The sequence below is a fragment of the Xenopus laevis genome, chromosome 8S (assembly GCF_017654675.1).
Source record: "Xenopus laevis strain J_2021 chromosome 8S, Xenopus_laevis_v10.1, whole genome shotgun sequence".
In the NCBI taxonomy this organism is placed as follows: Eukaryota; Metazoa; Chordata; class Amphibia; order Anura; family Pipidae; genus Xenopus; species Xenopus laevis.
The window spans coordinates 46662052-46674648 of NC_054386.1; the positions used below are offsets into that span (position 1 = coordinate 46662052).

A 12597-nucleotide genomic window follows, 5' to 3' on the forward strand; every position below is an offset into this window, starting at 1 on the left:
AGGCCAAAAAATCATGCAAGTTAAAATCGATATGGAAAAGGGAAATGCAGCAAGCGGTAAAAAGAATCCAAAATTATTTTTTAAATATGTAAATAATAAAAAAATGAAGCAGAAAAGGGGTGGAACCCTTAATATCAGAGAGAGGTCAGCTGGTTGAAGAGAACAAAAAAAAGCTGAGATTCTGAACTCATATTTTTCATCTGTCTACACAAATGAGTAACCAGTTAATGAAGGTTTCCTTCTTAATAGTACTAATTCTAGTTATACAACTAATGATGCATGGTTCACACATGAGGAAATTCAAAACAGACAAGAACATGTTAAGATAAACAAAGGTCCGGGGCCAGATGGTATTCATCCCAGAGTACTTAACAAGCTTAGCTCTGTGATTGCCAATCCTCTTTACTTAATTTTTTAGGATTCATTGAGTTCTGGCATGGTGCCTAGAGACTGGAAAATAGCTAATGTGGTGCCACTATTCAAAAAGAGATCCCGTTCTCAGCCTCAAAACTATATCCCTCATATTGTGAGTGGTAGGAAAGCTTTTCAAAGGGTTAATAAAGAATACGATACTGTACTTCATAGTTAATCATAATACTTTGAGTTTGTGCCAGCATGGTTTTATGCATTATAGATCTTGCCAGACTAACTTACTTTCATTTTATGAGAAGTTGAGCAGCGATGGATGTGATTTACTTTAATGGAATATTTTCAAATTGGACCAGTGTTGTTAGTGGAGTACTGCAGGGCTCTGTACTTGGTCTTTTGTGTTTTAACTTGTTTATTATTGATCTGGAGTAGGGCATTGAAAGTACTGTTTCTATTTTTGCTAAAGATACAAACTTGCAGAACTATAGGTTCCATGCAGGATGCTGCCACTTTGCAGAGTGATTTGACTAAGTTGGAAAACTGGACAGTAAACTGGAAAATGAGGTTCAGTGTTGATGAATGCAAGGTTATGCACTTTGGCAAAAATAATATAATTGCAAGTTATACACTAAATGGCAATGTGTTGGGAGTTTCTTTAACTGAGAAGGATCTAGGGATTTTTGTAGATAACAAGTTGTCTAATTCTGGCCACTGTCATTCTGTCTTGTATAAAAAAAGGGCATTAACTCAAGAGATGAAAACATAATTATTCCTCTTTATAGGTCCCTGGTAAGACCACACCTGGAGTATCCAGTGAAGTTTTGGACTCCTGTCCTTAAGAGAGATATAAATGAGCTGGAGAGAGTGCAGAGACGTGCAACAAAACTGGTTAGAGGGATGGAAGAGTTAAATTATGAAGGTAGACTGTCAAGGTTGGGGTTGTTTTCTCTGGAAAAAAGGCACTTGCAATGGGAACATGATTAGACTTCACAAGTACATTAGAGGATATTAAAGACAAATAGCAGGGGACTTTTTTACCCATTAAGAGGATCACAGCACCAAAGGACACGCCTTCAGACTAGTAGAAAATAACTTTAATTTGAAGCAGCGTAGGTGTTTCTTCACACTGCTGGGTGATGTTGTGATGACTGATTCTGTTAATGCATTTAAGATTGGCTTGGATGATTTCTTTGACAGGCATAATATCAAAGGCTATTGTGATACTAAACTCTATAGTTAGTATTGATATGGGTATATATAATTTATGTGAAGATATGGAGGGCTGTGTGCATGGATGCTGGGTTTCATTTGGAGTGGCTGAACCTTATGGACTTTGTCTTTTTTCAACACAATTTAACTATGTAAGAGAAGACAGATTGCACTAGGTAAGAGTATAGGTGCATCATTATTTATAAGGACAGTCATGGCAAGGACCATTGTGTAGGGTTTACTTTAACATGCACAATTTTAATTAAAAACTCCTCAGCGGGTTTAGGAATGTGTTTTGAGCAATGCCCTTTTTGTATGTGTTTGTTACTGCTTTAGTCATATAACTAGCACTTCTGTAGTACTTTTAAGTTGCAGGGCTTCATTAATTATGCCTCATTCAGTTAGAGCTTCAGACAATCCACTTCACAATCTGAACTCTCCAAAGTGGGCCACATCATCTTGCTCTTGATATAGTAGATGAGGCAGTATGTTTGATATACCGTAACCTGGCATGAAAATAAATTCAACACTTTTCTTCTGCAAAAAAGAGGCATATGAGGTGTATATGTAATTTCCTGCTGTTGCTCCTGAACTTCACTCCTCAATGTCAACTGTTCCTGTGCTATGCAGAGGATCATAACATAGTCTCCTTCACACTACATGGATGACCTATCAAGCAGGGCTGGAAATAGAGGCAGGCGAGGCATATGCCTATGATGCAAAGGTAGAGGGGCACCAGATACTTACATCTTATGCTGCCGTCCCCTAGTTCAGACCCTTGTGTCCCCCACCTGTGGCAGCAATTAGTGTATGTGCACTTGATGGCATGTGTGCTCTTCTGTGCACCTGCATGCCCTCTGCCGAGCATGTGTACGCACACTTGGTCAAGCATGCGCACATGGAGGGGCAGTGTAATCAGCTGGGTTGCTTCAAACACCCAGCCAACTTGGCCCAGCACTGCCTTGAAGAACCATTGAACTTCCCCAATTAATTCAATGTTAGCCAGCAATCTGCTGGGTTTCAATATCAGCACACAATTTTCACTGAATTCTGGCACACCTCCCAACCAATACCTACATTTATGAAAATAAAGACATAAATAAACTTTATGTGGCAGATGCTGACAACCAGAAGGAATGGGGCACCAATTGTTTCTAGGTTTAACTTGATAATTTAGTGTAAGTGATAATTTAGGAAATGTTGAAAAGCTTCTTAATATTTGGAAGTAAATGATTTGGCAAAGAAATAATCAATTCAAGAGAGCATTTTATGGGGAAAAAAACAAAATGTATAATTCCGGTCCAATCCATGTAATGTATGCCAAATATCTAGTAGGGACCAAGCATTTTGATCAATGCTATGAGAGACTGTGAAGAGTTAAACTAGTGTAACGAGGTTTGGGCTAGTTTAGGATACATACAATTATAACTAGAATTAATACAAAGTGAAAACAACACCTCGTGTTTGGAATGATATGTAATAATACATAAATAAATACATGAATGTTGCAGTGGAATTGTGTGTTCAAACTCAGTTTTTTAAGCAAGTGATGAAATCTGTTGGTAATCACTCTATATTGAGCTGTGAAGCAAATTGGGATTCTCAATAACATATATAACTCCTGGCATAAAGTTCATGTGACAATGTAGTTCAGTTGAGGTCTGGTTATTATAATCTTTCAAGAGTATTTTTTAATATACTTGCAAGGTCTTTTTTATATATGCAGTTAATAATTTCAGATTACGTTTGTACCATGCCCTTTACTGATTGGAGACTGCCTGGAATTCAAATATCAAATAGATGCAATAAAAAAGTCATTTCACAAGACTGACCACAAGGGTTTATACAGCAACTGCATACCCTTAGTGAGTTGCAGTTGTTTGTACCAGAAGAGTACAGTAGTATACATTAATATAGTATAGATAGGAAGTTCATAGGTTCATAGATAGGAAGAACTCCAAGTGTCCCTCTGAGAATAAAATCTGCTAGATGTAGATGGGATATGACTTGACTAGCTTTGCAAAGCTAATTGTCTGTAACCTCAAGCAAGAAACGCAAATCAGACAGGTCTTGGGCATTGGTAGAGGCAAAGGGCAGTACCCTATGATATGGAAGTAGTCCACATTTTTGCAGGTACTTAGTGAAGTCAATCAGTGCACACAGATTGGTCTGCTGTTGGGTATACGCTACCAGGTTGGGGGTTCAGGCTGGGCTTACAATATCAGTCAGTGTCAGTGGCAAATTAATACTTGTAGTTCAGGTAGGCCACAGATGATACAATACACCATTTTCTAGTCTGATGGCAGGGGAATATAAGGTGGGATGTTGCTGTTGGTGTCCCAAATATGACACATCTACAAGTACAATGCTTGTCCTGAGCCTAGTTTATGCTTGCAATTCCAAGTGGAATCTGTGTGTTTGTCATTGTTTGTGCTGTAGTGGCTTCAGCTTGGAGAATATTTTTTTAGAGTAGTGGGTGCCACATTTCCAAGACTCAATCATAGATTTTTGATGAGTTTGAAAAGTATTATACTGTATGTTTTTTCACTCACTGAGGCAAAATAATTCTTCACTCTCTGAGAAATGAGTCAACCAAGGCATAGGTTGTGGTGAGGAAAGCAATTTTACTGCTAGTAGTCTTAATGTCATTGGCTAGAAGACATTTTTCAGTCATGAATTAACTTTTTTGTCTTGTATAGTCCAAGTTGACTAAAAATGGGATGTCTCTTTTTTTGGTGCTTTCCTGTATGCTTTCTCTGGTAGATTTATAGAGTACAGGTATGGGACCTGTTATCCAGAATGCTCGGGACTTTCTGGATAACAGATATTTCTGTAATTTGGATCTTCATAAACTAAGTCTACTAGAAAATTATGGAAACATTAATTAAACCCATAAGGTCTGTTTTTTCTTATAATAAGGATTAATTATATTTTAGTTTGGATGACGTAAAAGGGAAAGTTTTATTATTACAGAGAAAAAGGAAATCAATTAAAAAATGTAGATCATTTGATTATAATGGAGTCTATGAAGACAGCCTTTCCATAATTCTGAGCTTTCTGGATAACCGGTTTCCGGATAACGGATCCCATACCTGAACTATATTTTTAAGTTTAAACCACAAAAATCTTCTTAAAAGACATATATGATAATTGGCCTTTTTTGGATATTCTTGGTGTTCAAAGTTTGTGTTTTAGTAATGTGGAGACCTAAGAGCTTTATTGGGTAAATGCTGTATATTCAATCAACATTAATGCAGAGTGGATTGTGCACTTTCAAAGTTTTCCTAAATCAATTATCATTTCCTTTGTCTTTGAGGCGTCAAGTATGAGGTTATTTGTTTTGCTATACTACATAATGTCATTAATTACTTGTCCTGATAAGTCTCAGTACAGTAGTATCATCTGTGAAGTTGGTATAGTTGTCAACATCATTGGTGTGTTAGTAGAATAGTTTAGGGCTCAAACAGCATCCCTGGGGTTATGTCATGCTAAAGGAGACCTTGCATGTGGTGCGCTCTTCGGTTTTACAGTCTACAGCCTTTGGGTCAAAAAAATCTAGTACAGTGTATTCAACTGCAGAGGCATGAGGATACACATTGCAGACTACAGTTATGTAGTGCAAGAACAAATACATCTTCTGTTAATATGTTTGGTAGCAATGAATTTCAGAGTCTTTGGTATAATAGAATTGACAACTGTGATAAGTTTCTCAAGACATTATGGCAGTTGAGGTTGATGCAATTTATTTGGAATTGTTTACATCAGGTATCTTTAGTTTCTTTGGTATTTGTTGAAGTTTTGAAGTAGAGTAGTACAGTGACATGTTGCAGGTAGATACTGACCCTGAAGTTAGAGAGGTGCACTGACATGATGTGAAGAAATTGACTCTAAAGACTGAAGTCTATGTACTTACACAATTACAAACTGACAAAGTTTATGCTTCCATAACTTGATCAGCAAAGATCAGTAACACCTTTTAGTGATCACTTTTGGGCAGGGCTGGGCCAGGCAGGCCGGGTGCCCCAAGCACCCCCGCGGTGGAGGGGGGCAACGCGTGCGTACTTGAGCGTGAGCATGTGCGGAAACAAATGCACAGGCGAACAGAGCAGGACTACTCTGGCTGGACTGGGGTAGGTAGCAGGGAAAGTATGTGCCTGGCGCTCCCCAAGCTTTGCACTCTAGACAAATGCCTCTTCTGCCCACCCCTGGTTCCAGCCCTGCTGATTTGCATGAATTGGCCTCTTGGCATTATTTGTTCATCCAGCATTATGAATTAGAAGGACTCATAGTAACCATTGGTAACTTTTAGATTGTTCTGAATTTGATAATTTCATCAATGTTGCCTGTCTCATATCACACAGTGAAATTACTGAGTTCTAGGGATATGTGCATTTTGGTTATATTACATATATTGCCTTATATGTTTAATATTAAACAACGTTTTGCCAACCCTGGAGCCACAAATACATTTCTTAGATTATCTGAAACATACATTTTTCTATATTCATGTAAATTGTCTAAATTTTGTAAATGTGTGTGCTAGCAATGCTGCCTATCCTTGTCTCTAAAAGAGCGCAAAAGCTAAGCCTGGGTGTTGAAGGTGGGTGGCATTGCATAGACTGCTTAAGGGTGGCAGAATCACCCCTGCACCCAGTATTTGGATGTGTATATGGAGTACTTGCTAAATAGGTAGAAATAATTTTTCACATTTCTATGACTCAGTAGTAATGTCATAGAAATTACACAAAATAGTGGATTCAGTGCATCCCTATTTATAATAAATAACTATGGATTCTGTTATTTTTCCACTACACAAAAAAAATTCTGTGCACTACTTTTATTGCCCAACTTCCTGGTTCTGTCAAGTCACTGTTTAGAGGAGGAATGGGTATCCATACAAATCACCAATATACAGATAAGCCCTCTGCAAAGCCTGCAACTTAGGGTAGGGAGGAATTTGTTCACACAGAGCTCATAAATAATGTAATCAACCCCTCTTTACAGGGGGGGGGGAGGTTCAGGGAAAAATTAAATTAGATTTACAGTTCTGTTCTACTTATTATGCTCATGTTAAAAAAAGGGTGTATATAGGTGTATACATAGACATTTTTGATTGTGCTTCCCTTAACTTAGTAACATGTGATTGCTAATAAATACCATAGTAGCACTATACAGTGTAGTAATATATATAGACCGATTGTAATTAATCCTTAGGTAGAAGGTATCCTGAGTTTTTATGACTCCTTCAAAGGAGCTCATCCTGTCTTGTAATAAAATGCAAGATAAGAAATAGGTGGGACACATTCCAAGAGACCATCTGGAGAGGGTCTTTTACATTTCAAAGAGGAACGGTTTGTACAGTTGTTATTGGGAAAAGGGACATCTAAAGAAATTAGCTGGTTTTCCTGTTTAACTTGTCATCAGCCAATCAGAACAGCTTGAGTCCCTAAGCTGGTGGCCTTGTCACCACAGGGTACAAACCATCCTGGCCTCCTCGTCTGAGCCTCTGGCTGCTCACTAAATAACTTCTTTCAATCCTAAAGTGACTATAACCGAACTGCCCTTGCATTTACTTAATTTATTCTGGAACCTTCCATTGTTCCAGGCCCTATGGGGCACCACTGTACTTTCTCCAGCAGGTGTGCAGCCCAAAGAGACTGAGCACATGGGACCTTTTATAAAATTGAATAGTGACATCTACTAGCCAGTCACTGAACTGCCAGCAGAATACTTTCACACAGGAAAAGGGAACAGCTTCCCTCTCTATAACTAAGGACCCAATCTAGCTGACTAAGTTGTGCCTAGGGGACCAAAGGACCTAAACGTCGGCATAACCTATAACCTCCTACAATAAACTATATAAATAGTGGATTACTGACATAATTTAAATTTGCAAAGTATTTTGTCTCACCTCCTAGGGTGGCAGAAACCAATAGGTGCGTGCCATACTTCTTTATGATGGTCTCTGTTATCTGTTGTGAGGAAGGCCTCCGGCCTAGTTGTCGTAAGCTCTGCTGAAATCCAGGCATTAACGGTAAAGGATGACGGAGTGGCTCCTTTCGGTCCACTGCCACGTTTCTCACCTTCCAGCGGGCAAATTCCCTGTATAAAAAAATATACAAAAAGAAGAAATCAGTCCCAGAAAATACCTAAGATTATATTATTACAAGGTATGCCAATCTGAGTTGCATCATGATAAAATAGGAGTGGCTACATATATTTTAAAGGGGTTGTTAACCTTCCAAACACTTTTTTCAATTCAGTTGTTTTCAGAATGTTCACCAGAAATAAAGAATTTCTTCAATGGCTTTCATTTGTTATTTTTAAGATTAAAATATAAAGTTTAATGTTCCTTTCTCTGTAGTTTCAGTCTGGCAGCTCAGTTATCCAGGTGCAGATTATGAACTTTTACAACTTGCTACATTTCGGGGATAGTTTATCAAAATCCGAAAAGTTCTCACTATTTTCTGAAAACTACCCCAAATCCGCACAGACTTTCCCCCCTTATTTATCCATACATTTTTCCGAAAATGTCTTGACAGGGAAAAAACTCGATAAAGTTGTGAGAAGATCAGAATCGTACGAGTTTTTTGGATTTGTTGTCGTAAACTGTGATATTTTGGATTTAACAACCAAAACCTCTGACTTTTTTGGCTTATTGACTAAAACCCAGCACAGATAAGGATATCAAAGGAAAATGGAGAAAGAAGAAGCTGCACTCGTACATTTCGATGCAGTGTACCCAAAGTACCTCCAATCTTTTACTGGTGTGGAGTGCAAAAAATCAAGAGTTTTAGAGGCCTTAAGTCCCTTTCGTCAGTGATCAAGTTGATCACTGCCGAAGGGGGCGTGAGACCTCTGAAAACATTTGAATTTTTTCCAAATAGACTTTGACAGTGGGACCCATGCAGACTTTTTATTCATTTATTTTTTCTATATTTTTCATATATTCTTTATATGTTTTTTTGTTTTTTAACTATAATGTTTTTTTGCACTCTTTATGTCTTGAGATTTTAGTTTTTTTCATAATTTAGCTCTCCCTGTGGGGGGATTTGCACTTGATTTGCACTAGTGTTTTCAATCATTATGGTGAATTTGTTTGAATAACGTTCAAATAATAGTGTCCATTTGACTCATAAGTAATTGAATTTTCTAAGGCACATTTTACACGGAGGATTATGTATGGATGTAACGATTACACTTATGAATGGTAGGATGATGGGTTCCCTCGATAATTTGTTGCACACAGTTAAGATTTACACATACTGAGAGCTCACGGTCCCAGGTATATGTATATGATGGGTTTGACAAATGCCCATGGGTTAAAATAGCCACACTTTCAACTTCAGGGTTACATCTAGATTGTGATACTGTAAGGTACCTGTAACCGCAGCCGAGGCGCAGACACGGGGGTGCTTAGGTTCCTGAGGATTCCCGGCGTCTGTCGCGCGCGCACGCGCTTCTTTGCGCGGGCGCGCGTCCGTTCATTCGGACGCGCGCGCGTCGACGCTGCGTCATTACGTTTTTGGCACCAAACTTGTCCCTATAAAAAGACGTCAGCAAGAGCAAACAGTGCTTGGTGATTTCCTTGCTAGTGCTTGTTACTGTGTTCTCTGATTATTCTTTGGATTTGTCTTTCTTGTTACCGACCTCGGCCTGACCTGGACTTCGATTACCTTCTGCCTGCCTTCGACCTCGGCCTGTTCCTGACTACGAGTATTTCTGCCTGCCTACTGACCTATTGCCTGATTCCCGTCTACGAATATCTTCTGCCTGCCTCCGACCTCTGCCTGTCCCTGACTACGTTTACCTCTGCCCGCCTACCGACTCTCTGCCTGTTCTCCGACCACGCTTTTGACTTGCATCTATTCCTTCGGGTCAAGTTCAGCAAGCTGTACACTAACAGCAGTTCTAACTGCTCTTCCTATTGAATCTCCAAAAGAGCCTGACAGAATCACCAAGCCAAAATGGAGCATTCGGAAGAGTTGCCTACCCTGGTCGACTTGTCTCAACAAATCGTTTCACTCACCCAGGTAGTGAGAGAACTGCGGGGAGATTATTTGCATGTACAGGAACAGTTGCAAGATTTACAGATTTCTGCGATTCCTTCAGTCGCTCCCACATCTGGGCAATCAGGTGCTGCCGCCGGAGGAGCAACTTCTTCTTCTCATGAACCTAAGGTAGCTATGCCTGACAAGTTTTCTGGGGACCGAAGGACTTTTAGAACCTTTATTAATAGTTGCCGTCTTCTGTTTACATTGAAACCTCAGTCTCATGCTACCGATCAGATCCGGGTGGGAGTGATGATTTCTTTGCTTCAAGGGCAACCTCAGGCGTGGGCTCATCGTTTATTGGAGCAAAATAGTCCCCTCTTGGCTATGACAGATTCCTTCATTCAGGCCCTGTCTAAAATCTATGAAGACCCTCACCAAGTAGATACAGCTGAGGCAGCTCTACGAAACCTTCGTCAGCTCCGTCGTCCAGTAGAAGAGTATGTGGCTGAGTTTCCCTGCTGGGCTCCAGATACCCTCTGGAATGACAGAGCCCTTCGACATCAATTTCGTATGGGACTGTCCGACACCCTAAGGGATGTATTGGCAAGGGTTGGTTTACCTTCTTCCCTGGAGGAAGTGATTTCCCTCGCTATTCAAATCGACCAGAGACTCAGGGAGAGGCGCCAAGAAAGAGGTGTCACCTCATCTACTCCGGACTGGGTGCTCCCTACTGCTCATCCTCCAGTTTTCCCAATTTCTCCTTCCTCTGACCCAGAACCCATGCAACTTGGTGTGGTCCGTAAGGCATTTTCGGTGGAGGAGAGACTTCGACGTAGACGTTTAAATCTATGTTTGTACTGTGGCCTGGCTGGACACCTGCTTAAGAATTGTCCCACACGACCTGATGGTAAAATTCCTTCATCTCAAACTTACAAGTTGCCCTGCATTCCTTCGCTGCAATCTTATATTCTACTTCATCTCTCGTTTCAGTGGAACCAAAGAAGGTTTGAAGTGGATGCCGTGGTGGACTCAGGAGCCTGTGGATGTTTTATTAATCAGGCTTTTGCAGATCTTCATTTGATTCCGCTCATTCCCAAGACCCAGCCCATTCCTGTCAAGATGGCGGATGGAAATTTTGTTGCTTCAGGACCAGTATCCTTGGAGACCCCACATATTTTGACCTTTTCTGTTCAGGGGCATTTTGAGTTATTAAAATTTGATGTGATGGAAAATCTTCTCTTCCCTGTCATTCTTGGAATTCCTTGGTTAAGAAGTCACAATCCCTGTATTGATTGGCAGTCTGGGACACTTGTTTTTAATTCTAATTACTGCCGTGAAAATTGTCTTCCTTCCTCACAAGTTTTAGGCCTCACCACTGTGGATGATGAGACTTTTCAGTTGGTCCCTCATGTGTATCACGATTTTTTAGATGTCTTCAGTAAGAAAGCAGCGGACTCCCTTCCTCCACACAGAAGTTATGATTGTCCTATCGATTTACTTCCCGGTGCAGCCATCCCTTTCAGAAAAATTTATCCTTTATCCGAACCTGAACTGGCTACTTTAAAGGATTACATCGATGAAAACCTTGCTAAGGGTTTTATCCAACATTCTACTTCTCCCGCTGGAGCAGGCATCTTCTTTGTCGAAAAGAAAGACCATTCTTTAAGACCATGCATCGACTTCCGAGAACTCAATAAAATAACTATCAAGAATCGTTATCCGTTACCCCTCATTCCTGATCTTTTTCAAAGACTTTGTCGTGCTAAAATCTTTTCAAAGTTTGATCTCAGGGGAGCCTATAATTTGGTTCGTATTCGTGAGGGAGATGAGTGGAAGACTGCTTTCCGTTCTCGTTATGGTCATTTCGAATATACTGTTATGCCTTTCGGTATTTGCAACGCTCCTGCCACTTTTCAGCACTTTGTCAACGACATCTTTCATGATCTGTTGGACCAGTTCGTCATTGTCTATCTTGATGATATTCTAATTTTCTCTAATTCCTTGGAAGAACACCGGCTTCATATAAGAGAGGTGTTACTTCGCCTCAGACAAGATCAACTTTATGCCAAGGCCTCCAAATGCGAGTTTGAGAGATCCAGCATTGAATTTTTGGGTTTTTTAGTTTCCGATCAAGGTTTCAAGATGGATTCCAAGAAAGTAGAGGCAGTTGTTAACTGGCCCCCGCCTGTGGATCGTAAGGGTATTCAACGTTTTGTAGGGTTTGCTAACTTTTACAGAAGGTTCATCAAGGGTTTTTCTTCTATTATCAAACCTCTCACCGATCTTACAAGCAGTAAAATTAAATTTTTCTGGTCTCCGGCTGCTCAACAAGCTTTTGAATGTCTAAAGAAGTTGTTTGTCTCTGCCCCCATTCTTGTACATGCTGATGTATCCAAACCCTTTATTCTTGAAGTTGATGCCTCGGAGGTGGCCATTGGAGCAATTCTTTCCCAACGCACAGGACTTAAGGACATTTTACATCCAGTAGCCTTCTTTTCTAAGAAATTATCCCAGACTGAAAGAAATTATGACGTGGGAGATCGGGAACTGTTAGCTATTAAAGGAGCCTTAGAAGAATGGCGACATCTTTTAGAGGGAGCGGTGCATCCAATGATGATTTTTACTGACCACAAAAATTTAGAATATTTACGCACAGCAAAAAGATTAAATCCTCGACAAGCAAGATCTATTTCATTGTCCCGGTCTTCTGCCTATCATCCACAGACTAATGGCCAAACCGAGAGAACCAATCAGACTCTTGAACAATATATTCGTACTTTTTCTTCTTATCTCCAGGACAATTGGTTTTCACTTCTTCCCTGTGCTGAGTTCTGTTATAACAACTCTATACATTCTTCCACAGGTCAAACACCATTCTTCTCTAATGTGGGATTCCATCCTATTATGTTTCCAGATATCTTGCCTGAAATAACCCTTCCTTTGCTCCAGGATCGTTTGAAGTTTTTGAAGCAAAACTCTGAGACTCTGAAGATACACATCAGCAAGGCTCAACAAAACTTTAAGA

At 39.9% G+C, this 12597-nt stretch overlaps 1 protein-coding gene across 1 annotated transcript in view; it reads right to left on the reverse strand.

The window, feature by feature from the left end:
* The window catches only part of brinp1.S (bone morphogenetic protein/retinoic acid inducible neural-specific 1 S homeolog), a 172063-nt gene that overhangs the window by 31769 nt on the left and 127697 nt on the right, over window positions 1–12597 (reverse strand). Inside the window, exon 3 of the mRNA XM_018232907.2 lies at window positions 7490–7680. Within this exon, the coding sequence (XP_018088396.1) occupies window positions 7490–7680 (191 nt within the window). The remainder of the gene's footprint in view (window positions 1–7489; window positions 7681–12597) is intronic.